General features: G+C 28.8%; 1 protein-coding gene and 1 pseudogene across 4 annotated transcripts in view; both read right to left on the bottom strand.

The window, feature by feature from the left end:
- LOC136975091 (transcriptional regulator ATRX homolog) overlaps positions 1-20,594 on the bottom strand; it is a 123,587-nt gene that overhangs the window by 47,566 nt on the left and 55,427 nt on the right. For all 4 annotated transcript variants that reach the window (XM_067270089.1, XM_067270090.1, XM_067270091.1 and 1 more), the window contains exons 10-13: positions 19,513-19,659; positions 19,302-19,446; positions 15,037-15,293; positions 4,176-4,356 (exon numbers count right to left, since the gene is read on the bottom strand). In XM_067270089.1, coding sequence (XP_067126190.1) covers positions 4,176-4,356; positions 15,037-15,293; positions 19,302-19,446; positions 19,513-19,659 — 730 coding nt within the window. The remainder of the gene's footprint in view (positions 1-4,175; positions 4,357-15,036; positions 15,294-19,301; positions 19,447-19,512; positions 19,660-20,594) is intronic.
- Positions 7,253-7,927, bottom strand: LOC136975164 (putative nuclease HARBI1 pseudogene; annotated as a pseudogene).

The raw sequence follows: 20,594 nt of genomic DNA, 5'->3' as shown, positions 1-20,594 counted from the left end.
TTACCTACTACTTATAATGCATTATTCCCTAATTTTGTTAAGCAGTTTAGTGTTGCACTACATTCACTTCTCTTCTATTAGAACAATCCTATTCACAGTCAAGATCAATGTCATCTAATCTGTGCTGTCATCTATTAATCTCAGAATTTCTTGCAGATAAGTTTCAATAGATTGTAAAGTAAGCTCTTGTACTTTCTGAGTCAATTGCAAAACCAAATATTTCAGTTCCTCATTTGTGAAAAGTTGAGAATAAGTTCTGCAATAATTCAATCACATTATCAGGCATAATTTTTTCAAGTTTCAGCTCCCAAGCAGTTGTGCAATTTCATTTGTACTTCATCAAATTCCCTGGGTCCTGTTGAATAAAACACTTGTAGTTGTTACAAGCTGTACAAGTGAATATTACAAGCAAAAATACATTGAATAAAAACTTTTGTAACATGTTACATGCTACAAGTTTTTACAAGCTACTATTTGTAAGCAATTTTGATTGCATAACATTACTCAACAGTTGAAAGTAAAAAATAAGTAGACTGCTGTTCTACTTTACTTGCATGCTAGTTTTGTGGCACAACTGCTTGAGAAAGTACTTGCGAGCCATTTACACTGTGCAGTAGTTGTGCAATCAAAACGTGTGAGGGTCCAGACTTGATGAAAAATTTGGGAAAAAAATTTTTCTTAAGGTTTGCTAAAAAGGGGTGATGAATTTACAATTTAATAAAACTTTTAGACTGTTTTGCACTTTTTTGCAGAGGCGTAACCTCTAAAGAAAGGTCGTCTCTGCAGTGGAAGATAGTTGTTCCTGGTGATTGGATATGATGAACAAATTAAGACATTTTTAGTCTCTGTTACGTTTTGTTAAATTTTCTTCAGGTTGTTTAAATCCCAGCAAAAACATTTTTAATTTAATGACTGGGTCACTTCCTTTCCCAGGTAACACATCGAATGTGTCACTAGAAACTAACAACAAATATTCACTATTGGTCAAAAAGTGTAACATGGTAAAAAGAGGGCCTCTAAATCAAGGAGAGAACCCAGAAATATAAGAGTAGAATTGAGGACTAAAGGGGAGTTCGCCAATCCATCTCCCTGAGAAAGGATACTTCGACCATACTTCCACGTCACCGATCCAGTCCACTGTCACTGTTCCTAGAGACTCTAGCTGTGTATATCTAACATTCCAATATATCAAATTATTCTGCTCAAGACCCAACGAACTTTGAACTTTTCTACCCTGACAGTCCGATGCAAGTCAAGTTCTCAAGGTATTATATTTATCTACGTGCGTAAACATGTAAACTCTCTCTCTCTCTCCATTATGATAGTATTTCTCACTGTATAGAAATCTATTACTTTTATTTTGCAATGTAAAACTTTAGTTCATGCTGTATATATAACCAAATGGAAATAAATAAATGGGTATCAATTCAGTAACTGAATTGTAGTGTGCACTTCTTCTGGACGTGTTGTCTCTCAGACATTGTCCCTCCCAAACCCAACCACTCACGAAAAAAAAAAAACAAACAAACAGTAAAAAAAAAAAAAAAAAAAAAAAAAAAAAAAAAAAAAAAAAAAAAAACGCTCACATTGAGCAATTATGATTTCTGTGTCAGTCCAAAAGGCACAGTGGTGTCAGTCCTGACATAGGCATCACCGATCTGGTGCCGACCCTTTTGTCACATATGCATACAATAAACATGGCTTTATAATCAGCTACAAGCTACAAGTATTATAAGTTTTTTAGTTTGTAACTAATAGTTGATTACTAGTAAGTTTTACATAACAGGGCCTTCAATATCATGTATACATTTAGGTCACTTTCTGCCATATTTCATTCATACACATTGAGTTGACTTTCCAAAACAAGAATGCGTGCTTGGAACTTGTATGAATAATGTCCTCGAGATACTATAGAATAATTACTATTCTTTGAAAGGCATGTTACTATTTTGCAGCATCTTGTTAAATTTACTAACGACTAATGATTGAAAAGATAATATTTGGTATCATAAATTGAAATTTTATATCAGATTATCTTTACCTTTCCTAAATCTGGTGGATATCCCAAAGTATTGTTCAACAATAGTAATAAACTCTTTAATAATAATTTACATTACAAAAATGATTTTCTGTTGGATACGAGAATTGTCCCAAAAGTAATGCACACTGCGCTCTAGCAGGTGTTGTAGGCAATGTAGACAGCTGATCAAAGCGTCAGTGTGTACATTAAAGTCTTAAGAACACGTTGATATCATATAATAGTGGGACTTGTTTAAAGGGAGAATGCCAAAAATTCGAAAAGACAACAAGAACAGTCTGATAGGATACCAAACTTCCTGTCAGCCGAACAAAAAGCAACATGTTTGGAAATTGCATGCGAATTGCTTGCACGTTATGAAAATAAAGGTGAAACCTTCCTCAATCACATCATCACAACTGATGAAACCTGGATATGTGACTTTGAGCCCAAAATGAAGTCTCAGAGTGATGTTTGGAAGAGTCCTGGTTTGCCAGGAGCACAAAAAGTTCGTTGCCAACAGTCGAAAATGAAAGAAATGACGATCTTTGCCTACGATAAATGTGGCGTAATCGCCACAGATTGAGTTCCAACAGGTACTAGTGTCACTGGAGCTTACTACAAAAACTTTCTTCAGAATGTCTTGTGCCCAAAAATTTGTAAACTGTGTCCAGGAATGTTGCAAAGTGGTGTGTTGATTTTGCACAATAATGCATGCCTGCACATCAGTTCACCGATCATCAAACTTCTGAAAAAATACGGCTGGGAACAGCTCCACCACCCGGCTTATAGTCTTCCATCTCTTCTCCAAGCTGAAGAAACCGCTTCCGGGGTGTGTTTTCTGATGCAGGAAGAGCTTCGAAGTAATGTGACCCGACAGACTCGGATGCTCAATAAGAAGGAGACGCTATAAACGGAATCCAAGCACTTCTGTGTCGCTGGCAAGCGTGCATTGATAAGGGAGAGGATTATTTTGAAGGCCTGTAATCACTTGTATCTTCTTCAATGAATATTTTCGAGTTAGAGCCAACTGTGCATTACTTTTGGGACAACCCTTGTAAAAATAATCCATATATCAGCAGTTTACCAAATGTGCCATCTGAACTGATATATAGATTATTTCTTTTAAATTCTAGTAAATTTGTTTTAACCATTGCTTTACTTTCAATATTTCTGGATGATAGATGAACAATGATTTTAGTTTTAAAGTTTTGAAGTATTTTCACCAAAAACGAAGTAAAACTGTCCTTAGCAAGTTTAAATCCAAGACTACGTTTAACTTAATAAATAATAAAATTTCTTCAAAGCATCTTTCAATAAATAGGATTATGATTTAAGAATTTTGAAAAAATAACAAAAAAATGAGCAATTATTTAATGACACGTCGCAATGCTGGGATGCAATTTTTAATCTTTTTTTAAATTTATTTAATTTAAAATATATGCTCTCCACCTTCAAATCAGCAGTGTCCTGCTCCTGTACATCATACTTTTGCATTAGCAATAGTCATAACAGTCTTACTCCTTTCAGGAAAAAATTTTTGAATTGAAGTAACATTACTTCCAGTTTGCATTGGAAGTTCATATATAGTTAATTGGAACCTTCTGCCTCTAATCTTTCTATAACTAGTTATGGCTTTCATCTATCTGACTCTGTTCTTGATATTAAAGAAAGTGAATGACAGTGGAACTTTATAGGTCTACAATTTTTTCAAAACGCAGCCCAATTACTAAAAAATTTTCAAACTGGTAAATTCATAATATTGCAAACCAAAAGGCACTGTATTATTAAAAACTAAATTATAAAAAATTAAATCTAATAAATGTATTTTCATTAAAAAATTTCCTAATGATAACATTTCTTAAAAATTTAAAAAATCAAACATGCTATATTTCCTCTATTTAAAAACTTTGAAATTTGATTACATGAATACAGACAGAGAAAAAATTTTGTCTTTTGCAACTCTCAGAAAATCATTCTTATATATTTTTTTATAATAAACTTTGTATTTTTCATGTAGCAATTATTTCATTTTTAGGAGTAAAAAAAATAATCAATTACAATATTTCAGTTTAAAGTGTTTTAAATATTTTCTTTGAATATCTTTCATTCAATAAACTTGAGAAATAAACAACAGAAAAAATAAACTGTTACTAACCAGGATCTAAAAGTGTGTATGTAAATATAGTTTTTAACTTTTTAGGTATTCTTTTGCTATTTTCTTGAACAAGAAGACGAAACATATCATAACTCATTATCATGACACCTCCTCTTTCTTTCCATTCTTCCAAACAACTAGCTCTGCGATAATTGTCTTTAACACTTGCTAATTCAAAAACCTATAAAAATTAGAAAATATATAATACTTATCATTTCATTTTATCTAATATTAACACATTCACTGCTGCACAATATGCCAAGTATATCATAAATTATCTTCCTAATACATATTTCATATAAAATATTTGAATGTTAAACTCCTATTTTTGATACAATTCTTTTTTTCCAAAGAATATTTTCAACATTTTATTATACAAGTAATTTTCATTATTTGTAATTTCTTACTTCTGATATTTTCAGATAATTTATAATTTTCTTATAAACATGATATCAGAATTATAGACTAAATTAAAGTTGCATTTTCATCCAATATGTTAATAATTTAGTTCAATTTTATTCAACTTAACTAATAATTTACTGTTTAAAACCTCTCACTATATGTACCCTTTAATTAATGAATGAATTAGAATTCTTTACAACTGAAAATACCTGTTTTCAATTATTATCTATATGTAATATTTTTATATCTGGATGATTTGATATCACTACTAGGTGCTTATACAGACACTTGGCAATTCTATCATAACTTTTATTCGAGAATTTTTTATTTGCTAAGACGTGTTTCACGCCTAAGCCCCTCATCTGTCGGCTACATAATAAAAACTGAAATATAAATTTTTTATATCACATATGGGGTGTTTCACCAACATTGCCTAATCGTGGTATTTGTAAATCTGGTGATTAGACTAATACTAAGATTACCGACACGAGGATTTCACCAACAAATTTTAGCGAAGGTTTAGTAAATTCCGAGGTATTAAGAACAGGATTAGTGAATCCAATCATCTCAAAACCAGCGTTGCTAGAAAATTTTCTTACCCATTACCTGATTGGATATTTTGGAAAGATGTAATATGTGCTTAGATACAAACACGGCAGACAAGATACAAAGTCGACAACCTGATTTTTCTCATCGAGAAACAGAATACTTTATGGAATTAATCGAGAAGTACAAAGATATAATCAAATCAAATGAAACAAATGCAATATCCTTAAAGAAAAAAAACTTAAATGTGGCAAAATCTAACTGAAGAGTTTAATAAGTTTCCTGAGGTTAGTAAATGCGACACAAAAAACTTGAAAATTTTGTGGAAAAATTTGAAACAGAAAGTAAGAAAAGATGTGGTGTCAAATGAATGAGCACGGATGAGTACTGGAGGAGGGGTATGTGCCGATATCGAGTGTCCTACGCCACCAATTACCCAACAAATTTTATCCTTAATTCCCGAGCAATTTATGCCTCTCTCAAATCCTGTTGACAGTGATGCTGATTTTAATGTCCCTGTCAAAGGTAAATTTGTTTATATCTAATTATACTCAATCAAAACTAAACAGTAATAAAGCAGTTAATAATAATAAATGAAAATTTATTAAATAAAGTTATAAATATTGATATTTATTTTCAGGCATTATCGCCAAATTTCCTGCATTACTGTGACAGCAATCAGGAGAATCAAATAGGGAAACTTTGAATGCATCAAATGTAAGTGTTAAATAGTTAATTAATACCCCTTATACATATTTCCCTTTATTTTTAGGATTGTACTTTAGTGATCCTTTGTATATAGAGTACTGTAAAATTAGCATAAAAGTAATAAAACTTTTATCAACAATTATAATTTGATGTTAATATAAATTATGTAAAATATTTTAATTATAATAATGTTTTGAAACTAAAAACTAATTAGCCAAAAAGAAATTAATTTTTAGAGCTATATTACTTTTAAAATAATGTTTATTTATATATCACACATATTTTCAGGTACTTATACAGGATTTATGTCTAGTGAATCCATCAGAATTTTCTGATGATCCAACAACAAATGAATCACCCAATAATAGTCATCGCAGTAATTTTAAAATTGTTGATAAATATGCACTAGAGTATCACAAAGCTTGAATGCATTTTTTAAAAAAAAGAGAATAGAGCTAAAATGAATTTTATGAAGGAAGATTTAAGAAGAAAGAGAGAGCATGACTGTAGAATTGAACTCCTACAAGAAGAAAAAGAGAACAACAATTAAAAATAGAATTACTACAAGAAAAATTAAAAAGCATTAAAAAATAGTCTTATTAATAAATTTAACTTTTATAGTTATTTTGTTAAAGATTATTTGTAACTTTTATGCAATAATTTATTCTAATTACACATTCAAATTTGATAAAAGTGATACAGAATTCTTTCAGAAGTCCAAACTAACTACTGAATAGGATTTTTTGACTTAGCATGATAACATATTAACAATTAATAGACTAATTTAATGATTAAAAATTTAAATTAACATTTTTTAAAGGAAAAGAAACAAAAAGACTAGTACACAGTATTTATAACAATTTTTATTTATTTTTCTTTTCAAGTTCTGTACCTTTTAACTAGAAATATGTTTCTATCTACTAATTTATTAAAAACTGGAAGCGTAATCTGAAAAATTAACATTTTCCAAGAAACTTTTGTTGTTTATTATTAAATACAATACTGTCTATATTAATTTGCATTGTGTTTAATTAACTTATCAAACACAACTGATAATCAAATGATAATCAAATAGATTATATATATGTATACATAAACAAATTTTGTTTATACAAATAATAAATTATTTTACAAAAGTTTTATTTGAATTTTATAATGCTTTATTTATGAATTATGTATATCAAAGTCTATAATTACACACAAATTTCAATAATAAATTAATAACTACATATTTCTCATTCATTGAAAGCTTGTATTATTGTATTCCTAACAGCTGTTCTGCCTTGAACAGCGTCATCTCCATTACATTCTTCGAGCTGAATAACCATATCTAAAACAAGTGAATCATCCTTGCACAGTATAGCTATATTGTGGAGAACACCAGTAGCAACAATAATAATAAGTGATGTTTCTAGTTTAGTTCAAAGACCAAACCTTAGACAAGAAAATCTACTCTTCCATATTCCAAATAATCTATCTACTGTGTTTCTAGTCTTAATATGAGCAGCATTATATTTAACTTCTGCATTTGTTGTTGGGTTTAAAAGTGGTGTCATCAAATATGGTTTGCAGGGATAGCCACCATCTCCTAGAAGTTAGCATGTGACAGGAGAAATTCTATTCTCAAATTTCAGACATAATTCTGAATTATTAAATATTGTAGAATCATGTACTGATCCAGCCCATCTTGCTACTAAGTTTCTTATTAGTATAATAGCATCACTGACTACCTAAAAATATTAATTGAATGAAATATGTAATATTTATATTTATTAAAATTTAAATACCTACAGAATTTATTCATGTAAACACTCTGATAAAAAAATAATATAAAATTTAATGTACCTGGGTATTGATTAAAAAATAACCCTTCCTATTTCTAAATAATTCTGTATTTCTTCCAGGAGATGAAATTGGAATATGAGTACAATCTACAGCACCTATAACACCTGGAAACTTGGCAATATCATAAAACTTTTTAATGACTTTTCTATATTCCAGCATGGTCGATGGAAATGCGATGTACTTTTTTGAAAGGCTCCTCAAAGCTTTAGATACAATTTTAATTATCTTACATATGCTTGATTTTGATGTTGAAGTCAAATCTCCCACTTTGTGATAAAAGTTTCCAGTGGCATAAAAATGTAAAGTAATCAATAACTGCAATAGAGGTAATATAGAATGGTTTCTTCTTGTATTATATGATGACAAGAGGTGCTTGATTTTGCCACATACATTTGTCTGCAAAGTAAGACAAATCTACCATGTTTGCCGAGAATAGTACACTAACTGCCTGAATTTGGTAGATTAGTTACCAATGCCAGATTATGTCTAATCTTAGAATAGTAGAATGCAAAATCAGTAGTCCTGTATTAGCAATAGTTGTTAATCCTGCGATTTGCCTAATTGTCTGTTGGTGAAATAAAGGGATAATGTTTAATATTATGACAATTAAAACATACCATTACTTCCCAGGATATCTTGTAGTATGATAATTTAAAATACATCATATTTTAATTCACTGTTAAATACATTCCATTATTAAAATCTTTACATTTAAAAATGTCTTAAAAATTTTTTAAATTAAAATTGTGCTTACATTTAAACTTTTTGTAAATAAAAGCTATTTTTCGTTCACCAAACATCTCGAAGGTACAACTTATTTCAAATTACCTATTCTCTATTAAATATACTTCATTATCAGAACACTTTAAGGTTTAGAGTACATTTATAATCAAGATTATTCTTACTTGGTTTTATTATGTAGCCGACAGATAAGGGGCTTAGACCCGAAACACATCTCGACAAATAAAAATTTCCCAAATAAAAGTTGATGATAGAATTGACACATGTCTATATAAGCACCTAGTAGTGATAACAAATCATCCAAAGAAATGAGGACACGGTTTCAGAATATACAATTTATATATCTGTTATGACCCAGCTATTTTTAGAAGTGAGTTTAAATGATGTAATGTCAAAAAAAGAATCTGGTAGTAAGAATGAGTAGTAATTTTATTTTTTTTGAGAATATAACTAGAAAATTGATTAATTTCAATTTTATAGAAAAGTACATTCTAAAAAAAATGAAATAAATCTTATATAATGTATAGAATTAAAAGAAATCAGTGTAGATATTTTATCATACAGAATAATTATAAATAATCTTTTAGAATTAAAACTAAAAATAAAAAGTTAAACTATCCCAAGACACCATAATAAATCTGGCAATAATGTGCCAGGTTGATCATTGATATATTGGAACAGTTATAATCCAGAAGTAAGAAATTACATGAAATGAAAATCAAAAAATTTTGCTCAAATGTCATCAGCATATCATTAAACAAACACATTGGATAAATAAAATGTATTGATATATTATAAAAAGCATTTTCTGTTTCAATACTTATTGCTCTGGCAAATTGTTTTTTATAAAATTAATGTATTATATTAAAAAATATTTGACACACACTAATTCTTTTCCTGTTATGATGCAGTAAACATGTTAATAAAAATAAAAAATTCAAAAAATATCCAGAAGAGTTAACAACTTTATTTTTCAATCCACATATTTTAAAATGTATTAGAAAATCAATATATTTTTAAAATCATTAATAATTTTAAAATTTCCATTATTTTTATTATAATTATTCTAAAAATAGGCACAGAATCTGAATTAACTTTCTTCTTTACATCATGGAGAATTGGTTTAACCCATTAGATCCCCACCTCATTAAAGGACAGAGCACTAATGGTATAAACAGGCTTTTCTTTCAATTGTTTTCTACCTCTTAGAGTGATACATATTGTTTCAGTTTTAAATAGTATGTTTCAACGTGAGTCAAACTCTGAAATTTTGAGTGATCAGTATATTTTAAACTTTGCTGGTAAGAATTTTATCCTTCAAGATTTATTTATTTTTTATTTAGAAATATCCTTTTTTCTTGTCATAATATGAATATAGAATTGATAGTTTCTCCATTTCAAATTTCATTCAATTTGAACCATTCTCAAACAAGAACAGTTCAAATTGCATTAATCTATAATTCCTTCAGAATGAAGTGACTAGGGTTCAAAACAATGGAGAAAGTCCAGAAATGTCTTTTTTCTAATGATATTGAATCAGATATTATTGCTCTTCCACCTGATTTGGATGATATGATTGATGATGATGATGATGATTTGAATGATAAATTGATTATATTGAACCAATGGCATTTGTAAAAAGGCAGAGTTTGGTAAAAAAAATACATTTATGTTCCACAAAAAAAATGTTTGCAGATTATAACAATTACATGAATGGTGTAGATCAGCATAATTGTCTTATGGAGAAACATCAATAGCTGTCTGTGGAGAAAAGTGATATATTGTCACAAGAGATGTAGACAGGGTGTAGTAAATACTTATGTCCTACATAAAATGGTGAAAGTATAACCAATGTCTATCACAGACTTCAGAAGAGATAGAGCTAGAAGCTATTTGAAGCCTGGTGCAGATGAAAGACCAACAAGAGGATTTCCATAAGAAAAAACAGCCATTAATATCCCTTGTGCTGAGTATTTGATACACTGGGATGAAGTATTTTCTGATAAAGCAACACAAACAAAGATAATGTCAAAATGAGAGATGTAGAAGAAAACCCCAAACCCTCTACAGAAAATACAATGTCACCTTTTATGTTCAATGTTTCAAAGTGTATTTTTTGAGGTTAAAGATTTTCTCAAGAGATAAAATCTGCAATGTTTAAACTTCTCTCTATACATATAAGAATATATCAGAAATCCTCGTTAATTGGATAGTTCAAAATCCCATTAGTTCATAACTGTACTTTTGTCCCAGCTGGGGATATAGAGATTTACATGTTAAGGAATTTGGTTAGTTAAAAATATGGCTACTTCAAAATTCAAAGTGAAAATTCTGTTCAAACTATAAATATGCATACGTTAACTCACTCATTTAGAAAAAAGTGCCTCCATGCTAGAAGAGAACAACAGACCAAGAGCAACCCTCATCTGGTCAATATAACTCTGCTTTTACAGTAACAAATTTTCAAGTGTCACCTTAATTGTGGACTACCCTTTTTTTCTCTTATTTCATTAAATACAGCTGGTTTTTGAGATTGCAAGATTGGGCTATGATGAAACTTGATGTCAGAACCACTAACACACACTTCTCTAGTTAACAAAAACTTTTATTTAAACAAAAAAGGAACATTACAACTTCACACAGTTTGTCTACGTCTGAAAAAAAAAGTCGGGAAGAACAGAACAAAAAAAAATAGGGTGAGCTCACAGCAAAAACATTTAGTGTTGCCACCAACCAACAGATCATGAAAATGTTAATATTTTCCTTGCTTTCCAACACTTTCCCTCATTGAATGATCTGTTGGATATTCATATCCATGCAAAGTTATTCAAGTCTTGGTTTGTGTAGTGGTTTTGTCATTATGTCAGCTACTTAGAATTCTGTGACCACTCTCTTCACCACAATGGTTCCATCAGTAACTAGCTCGTGAACAAAGAAATGTCTCATTTTAATATGTTTAGTATGGTGATGGAACCATTGTGGCAAAGAGAGGGGCCACAGAATTCCAGGTAGCTGACATAATGACAAAATCACTACACAAACTAAGACTTGAATCACTTTGCAAGGATATAGATATCCAACAGATCATTCAATGAGGGAAAGTGTTCAAAAATAAAGAAAATATTAACATTTTCATCTGTTGATTCATGGCAATACTGAACGTTTTTGTTGTGAGCTCCCCTTACCGTTTTGTTTAGTTTTACTGTCTGCTTTCCTTTTAAAACAATACTTCATTTTATAACCAGTTCTGTGACAATAGTGACAAACTAGATCCGAACTAGATTTTCCCGCTGGTTTAGATTTGAACAGCTTCTTAGTAACTAAGACCTCCTGATTTTCGTTTTCATTATACAAACTAAAGCTCTTTCATACAAGCACAATTGAACAGTTAAATTATTTATGGTACAAACTGGCTTCTTAAAATAAGAAGCCAGCTTGATTTAAATGAAAAATAGTTGTCAAGTGACGTATCTAAGACTACAAATTAACAATAAATCTGGCAATTTTTCCATTCCTTTATCCTTTGTCAATTCTACATTCAAATCATTCCAAATGTTTTTTAATTTTGATAAATGGCTGGCCATATCATCTCCAACTTGACATTTATAACAAAAAAATCTCATACAAAGATCGTAAGCCTTGTCCTCACAGACACCTTTGAATAATCTATGTAATTCTAACCAAACATCTCGTGCTATCGTAAAACGCATGACTTTCTTTAAAGTTTCTTCAGACAAATTGCAAGTTAAAACCAACAAGGCACTACTATCATAATTAGTAAAATTTAATAGTTCTTTTTCATACCTTGTTCTTTATTCGTTTGAAGTATCAGAATCAAATTCTTCCGGTTTCAAAATTTTTCCTTCACAATGCACCAGGAATACTCTTTAACATGATGCAAATTTTATATTTCCAAGTCAACCAGTTATGCTTGCCTTCTAAATATCCAATGTGAAGTCTAGAAAGTTCCATCGTGCAGTTAAAGCGATCTGGGTGAAGTTGTAGCGTTCCTTTTCGTTTAAATAAAAGTTTTTGTTAACTAGAGAAGTGTGTTAGAGGTTCTGACATCAAGTTTCCACAGGCTACAAATAGCAAATGTTCAAATAGCATTGAGATATTTATAGGATTCTAGGTTACTGTATTTGAGTGACTTATTACTTTTTAGTGCCACTTTAAAAATAATTTAGGCTACATTTTGAGGAATTCTACTTTACATTTATAAAACCTATCTGGCAACCTGTGAGGTCCTCACCAGATGTGCTGTTTACTTGCAGTTTATTTATATTATTATTATTATTAATTAATGTATATGTAGCCATATTCCATTTGCTTAATAAATTACATCTGTTACATGGCATTTGGCATAATATACAGATATATGTAAATTTCAGTTAATAAGAAGTCATGATTATTTCAACCCTTAAATATCATATTAATGAGGATTTCCTTTAATTAGAAAGTATAAATGTTACAATTCTTTCTAAAATTTTCATTTCAATAAATAAATTCATAAAGCATGCATCAAAAACAATTTATTGTTATTGACCCTCATCCTGTTCTAATAATGTTTGCCTTTGATTGCTTGTGCTTAGTTGTTCATTTCATTGTTCTCATGTTATAACACAGAAATGAGAATCAAATTACTTACATGAAAGTAAATTGTGTATTGTATTGGCTTTCTCTAGTAAGCTTGTAAATTACACAAAATCTTTATCTGTGATAAAGACAATTCATGCAATTAACCTATTCAAATAAGTTAAAATAACTGCAAAATTTTTATTTTAAAAATTTATATTAAAAAGTTATTGCAGTTATTGGGTAGCCAGTTATCTGATTTTAGAGTAATAAATAGTTTAGTATCCAATATCTGGATACAGAATGAATATTCAACATTTTGCATTAGTTATTGATAATTTACTCTTTGTAAATGATTTTTTTTCCTTTTACAAACTGGAAAAATTTTTCTCGCGTAATTATTGATGAAAAAAAATTTGTGACTTGTTCATAAAATTCATGACTTTTTTGTGACTTTCATGACCAACAGACACCCTGCAAAGATGATTAAAAATTATTTACTTCCCATTAAATAACTCTGATAAGAAATAGGTTAATTATTTTGTTATGTATCTGTCAGTTTTGAGTTATTATGTATGTGTATACAGACATTTTATATGCATGGAGATTTGTATAACCAAACCCAAATTATTTTATCATAAATCTTGAATAAATGAATGGAAATCAATTAGATTTTCAGGAAGTATACCTCCACTTATGTTGAAGGCATTGAGTGCTAGATATAATAAAAACATTTGGATTCAGGTCTATATAAATCACCCTGTATAAACAGTCTAAAAATGTAAAATTAATTATAAGCAAATTGTAGTTTTCTTTAATTATACTTTTATTTTTACAACTTAATAACAATTATGTGCAAATTTTTTACCAGGAAGTTTTAAACCTTTAAAACAATCTAAGAATCAATTCTAAAACTTATTTCACATTTTCTTTATTAGGAAATCATTATATCTCAAGTGTTCCTTCAATATATTCTATTTTGTTAAAAAAAACAGCACTTCATGAAGTACAAAATTTAAAAAATAATTTGTATTAAAGAAAAAAGCCATTCTACAGCAAATTTTCAAGAGGAAATAAATAAATAAACTTATACTAAATATCCATAAATAATTTAAATTTATTCTATCTTAATTCCCAAATAACTAGCAATATCAAATTTTGTATTTATATTTTATGAAAAATTTACATAAGAAAATACTTTGTATTAAATTTTTGAAGCTTATTAGAAGCAGTCAATTTTTTTTTTTTAATTTTCTATTTAAACAATTTTATCTAATATTAAAACTTTAAAATCATTTTATCTAAAGTTATTTTAAAAGAAATTAAATTATTTACAGTTTAATATCAAAATTTTTCTGCTATACTATTGTTTTTGTGTTTAAAAATTTTATATTATTATACAGGATGGCCCATGTAAAATCAAATTCACTCCCTGAAAACGATACAAATGAAGTAAAAGGACACTCATTAGAAACTTTATTTTAACATTACTTAAACATACATAAACTTACAGATAATGCTGGTGTCATTGTGTATGGACCTTTGTGTAAGCATAATCATATTCAGACTGACCTTGTGTAAAATACCAATGTTAACAACTTAAAAGCTTCTGTGAATACTTTCCTTCAGTTTGAGTTTAGTTCTGAGTGTGATCTTTCTCTTTTAGATATCCCCTATGAAAGTTACACTATTAATCTTTCATCATCTTAGTCAGATAATTTTATAGGGACACCCTGTATAATAATAGGGAAATAATTTTGTTTTTATTTTGAAACACTTCTATTATTTATATAATATGTAAAATTTAGAACTTTTGATTTCAAAATATTAAAAATTTTCATTCTAAAGATTATTCTTATTAAACTATATCAATAACCGATCCCATTGCTTGAACTGTTTAAAAACAAAGTATTTGTATTTTTCGACTCAAGTGATTTAAAGAAAACAATAAATATCAAAAGAATATTTGATAATTCATTAATTAAAGAAGAATAGAGAAGAAAAGAATAGAGATTTTAAAGATATCTATTAATAAAAAACTTACACTTAGTTTGAGTTCATCTTCATCCAACCATGTTTCGTATTCCTGAGCCCAATTTAGTATGGTATTATATGGACATATGACCAAACAAGTTCTTATAACTTTTTTAGTAAATTCATTTGTCAATAATGTATGAGTAAAAACAATAACCTGTAATGTTTTACCCAAACCCATACAATGTGCCAAAATGCATCCAGATCCTGGAGTAGAATTCAATTGTTTTAACGATTCTATTGTGCCCTCCCACATAAATTTGACACCTGTGGATAGAAAAAGAAAATATTTTATTGAATGATGTTCTAATTATATCAGGTTGTATAATGATAATGATATTCTACTTATGTTTGCTAATGACATAAAGAAATTCCAGCAACAATAGGATTTTGGAAATGATTCTCTATTAATTATAACAATTTATTATTTTAGAAAAAACTCTGTTTTCATTCTGAATGCAATTTGATTTCATTATTGCAAATCTTTTTTGACACTATTCTATATTGCATAGTATTTATAATATAATGATTAAACAGTAAGCTAAATTATACATTTTAATATTTAAATAAAAAACATTTTGAATTGATCTGTCATTTCATTTTGAAATGACAGATCAACTCAGAAGCATCAACAGAAAAATTTATTTATTTCCAAAATATACAAGAAACACAGAAAACTTGAAGAAATAGTCTCTCTATTTGTAATATACAAATATATAATCAAATGTAGAGCATACAAAGGTAAATACAAAACTTAAAAAACAACAATGTAAGCAAAGGTTTTACACAATTTAGTGTCAACTGTTAAAATCTAAATACACAAGTTTTTAAGCTTAAAAATAAAATGCATATCTTTTTTAAAAGCTAACACTGTAAAACAATGATATATCATTGAGTCTTTTTAATTCAATCATCTGTAGAAATTCAAGCCAAAATTATCTGTTTTGATATTAAACTAGTTTTAGAAGCATCAATATCACATTTTCTTTTCAATGTCAACTTTTTATGCTAAATATAAACTTGCATAGTTTCAATGCTTAATCACTGTAAATGTATACACTCAAACCTGTTTTTGTGTGGTCTTTTTTTGTGAAATTTTTTATTTGTGCGATTTGTTTTGTGTGATTTTTTGTATATGAATTTCAATCAAATTGATATACTGCACAAAAATAATTGCACAAAACACATTGCACATATAAAAAATCGCACAAAAACAGGTTTGAGTGTAGATCTGAAAATCATCTAAAACTAAAACCTGACAATTTTGCCTCTACCCAACAGTTTATAGAACATATGAATCTTGTGGATAACTATGTCAGTTGATTTACATGCAACTTTCTTTTTTAAAGTTTTGTTTTTGAAATATAAAATATACTAGCTTTGAATTATCTAAATTTATACTAAATAATTTGAATTAAGTTAGTATATAGTTAATCAGGGCTGCTGGCCCTAAGTTGTCTATATCTGGTCTTAACTCTATTCTCAAGATTAAAAAAGGATGGATGGAAAAATGTATCAATGCATTCATCCGTACATTTGGAATTCTAAGGTCTGAAATTTGAAAACAGTGGCCCAATAAGATCTATACTAAGTAACCTAAAACAATGAGAATTATAATTCTCATTCTTTCAGGTTCTTCAGTTTAGTGCAAATTTCAGAAATAATCAAATGATGGTGTTAAATTATGGTTTGAATGTACATATAATTTTTTTGTTAATTAGGTGTTCGTCATTTCCTAATTTATTGATTTCATATTTGCATACTATTTAAGTAATGTACTGTACATACTTAAAATGAAATTAATTAACTTTTTGTTAGATTAGTGATGTTTTACCATTATTACATTTCCTTCAAATAAACAAGCAATTATAATCAATACTAGTTTACTAGTTTTGTACATATAGTATAACCTCTTTATCATGAAGTTCAGGAGACTAAAAAAAATGCAAACATAATGAATATTTTGGTTCATTTTAAACTAAATTCAATTCAAACGTGATGTTTTTGTCCCTCAGCAGACAACTTAAATCACAGCTGTATTTTAATTAAGATGGCATGACAATATGCTGAAAACATTAATAAAAACAATTAGAGTACATAGTTTGACTAATAAAGCTGTGATATTTTATTAATATAAGCTATATTATAAGTCAGTTGAAAAATGAATCAATATGCATTTGCATTATTTTTTGTCTAATATGTGTTCTTTCAACTTCAGACATTTTAACAAGATCATTGAACTTGTCAAAATGACTCAAAAGTTCTGGCAGTGAATCAAACACATTAACACATTTTACAGCACTGCCAGTGCATTCTCAGCATGTGCTTATGGCAGTAAGCAATAACCTGCTTCTTCTACTTCATCATCTATTGCCTCCACTTCATTTTCTCCCTTGATGTTAATGTCTTTTCTCACTAATTCTTCCTTCATGGGAATCTAACTGGTTGTCAACTCATTATCAATTTGGATGTAGTCTCTAAAATCAGACTAAAGATTTAATGATTCCTGTAGAATTGTCCATTTTTCTACAGGATCTTCATAGCCTATTTCTGGCTCATTTTCCACATCTATTTTTAAAAAAAAATAAAAGAAGCCTTCCTAAAGCAATTGAAAATCACTTCAGATATAACTTTTTCTCAGTAATAAGACACATTCCTTAGTGCATTGAGAATGCTCCATTATGGAGACAAGGTATTCTTTGTCTTCTACATGACACACTGAATATTTTATCAGTCATCCTCAATAAGTATTTCAAATGATAGATTATGCTCTGGTCTACTGGCTACAACAGAGATGATGTGTTTGCTGGAAGACAGAGTAGCTTTGTGTTTTCACAGACATATCTTTCAGTACATCGGTCTGGAGGCATATTCCTTTTGTAGCATGCCATCTGTATCTAATTTCACAAGCTAGTCTTGGGAGATCTGTGTTTTGACTTAATTTATAATATTTACAGTATAATCACAAGGAAAGTGTTGTGGCTTAGATTTCTGAAGTACCTGGGTTTCACTGATTTGTCAACAACCAAAGATCAAAGCTTTTCAGTCCCATCCATGTTGTTCTTTGCTCAGCTTTCCCAGAAAACTTTCCCTTTCACAGAAAAGTCTTATTAGGAAGCAGCCTACCAAACAATCTCATTCATATTAAACATATATATGAATCTAAAATAAATTTGTGACCTGTCTTCCAGTCATTCACTATCTCCTTGTTAACCAATACTGACTCTTCAGAGACACAGTGCCATGTTATACCATGTCTTTGCTGCAAATGATTTTAATTCCATAAGTTTATGAGGCTTTATAAAGTTTAAATCTGCTATTGGCTATTTAAAAGTGTTAAAACCACTTGTTGATGACATATGTGGTGCCCAAGCATTCTGATTTTAAGTTGTTCCCATGCAAAAAATTAACATGCAAGTTTGCAAATTTCAACAGATATTCATTTTAAAATCTATTTACTACTACCTCACAAAATTTCAATCATATGAATGGAATAGATTTTATGTTATTTACATTTTGTTCATCAAAAATCGTTTTTACAGTAATCTCCATAGCATTACTATAAGATTAACATTGAAACTCAAATTTCGTTATATTTTTGCTTAATTAATTTTATCAAAAAAATGTTGAACCTGCAGGTGTTCAATGACATCATGATTTCCCCACAATAATATGTCTGAGTCATCTGATAACTTGTTATTTAAAATTGCTGTAAAATCTCTAAGCAAATTAATACAAAGTTGCTGTTTCTTTTACTGTATTTGAAAGAAAAAAGATACCAAATTATAAGACATAATAAATAAAAGTCTCTTGTAAAAACTAACCTGAAAACATTGCATCCAACCTTTCTTGCAATTGAAGCTATCTATACACAACCTAAGTCTAATAACATCAGTCTTTTCTTCTGATCATTGGCCAGATAAAAACATGTTCAATGCAGACATATGCCAGAACCACTCCAGAAGGCCATCTTCTAAACTATTAAATTTTCTCTGCCAATGCAGTTCAGACTCATGACATCTTAAAAGTTATGGTATGTATTACCTTTGTATTAACCAACCCAAACAGCAAGAGACTCATATTCTGGAGACCAAACTGCACTTTGTATTACATATTAACCAAACAGCTTTACATTAAAATCCCTCTCTCTGCTCATGAGACTGAAAAATGACTTCATAATAAAGAGGACTTTGTATTATCCAATATTAGATAAACGAGGTTATACTGTATTGCTTTTATTTAGATCTAAAATCATTATTTTAAAAATTGAATTACCTTCTACTTGATGAGGTTTCAGTTTAACGATAAGACTTGGATGTACTTGAATTATTTCTTCTTTGTTTTCTTCATCAACTTCTAGAACTAGTTTTTTGGTTACACGCTCTCCGGTCTCAGTAACTTCTATAACAGTGTGATTGTACTAAAAGATGAAAATTTAATGTTAGATAACTTCAATTTATTCTCAATATATAACAGTAAATCTTACTGCTTTCTGTCTTTCTAAGATACGCCTTTTTCGTTCTAGTTCAGCTTGGGCAGCAGCTTTAGTTTCATCTCTCAACTTTTTATCAGATATCAATTTTCTGATATTTTTTCTTCCTTTCCCAACAGGTGTATCTCCTTGTTCTTGATTCTACAAATTAGCATATTTAATAAAATTCATAACATTTTTATGTTAAACTAGAATCTTAAAATAAAAAATCATATATAATTTGTAATAAAAATTTAACATAACTAATGTTGATTAAATGTGTGTTAAGAATATTGATTCAATACAAAATGTAAATTAAAATATTAAATTATCGTCATAAAAGATATGTAATTTTTAGTCATTTAATCATAAATGGAAAAACATAATTGATAGTTTAGTTGAATTGTTTGGAATGTTATATTTTCTTTATTTTTATCTTCAAATTTGAAGTAAATTATTTTTCTGCTATATTCAGACATCTATTATAAAATCATTTTCATTATGAAGTTAAACCAAAAATATAAAAATATTTTATTTTTCAAATACAATTATGATTAATTTCTTTGGAATATATGCAAATTTACCATTTTTACAAAAGAAAAGTGAAAAGATAGCTCTAAACATATTTTTAGTGAGGGGTCACACATAGTGGAATGAAATGATGTTTAATATAATACAGACAAAATAGTTGGTATTAGAATTTAATTTCCACATATTTTGTTAATACAAAACTTAACCTATTCCCTGGTATTCCTGACATATCTTTGGTCGCAACAGAATGACCTCAACCAGTAGACCTGAGATATCTTGTTTCAGCATCGGAACATTTTTTAAACTAGATGTCGCTAGTCATTATAATTTTTATATTAAAACTAACTTCCGAAATATAATTTTTTTTTGTTTTTACATTTATTAATATATCTATTTTGTTTGTGCAAAATAAAAAAAATAATTTTGGACAATACAATAGCCACAATTATTTTTTTTTCAAAAACGTGTAATTTTCGTTCGGCTTAGCATTGACAAAAATTCAACATGGTGCAACAGACAATGGAAAAAAATTTCAACATGGGATAGGTTAAGTATGTTCTGTCTTC

The sequence above is a fragment of the Centruroides vittatus genome, unplaced genomic scaffold, assembly GCF_030686945.1.
Source record: "Centruroides vittatus isolate TY-2023 unplaced genomic scaffold, ASM3068694v2 contig_364, whole genome shotgun sequence".
Classification (NCBI taxonomy): Eukaryota; Metazoa; Arthropoda; class Arachnida; order Scorpiones; family Buthidae; genus Centruroides; species Centruroides vittatus.
This window is presented reverse-complemented; position numbering and strand designations above follow the sequence as displayed.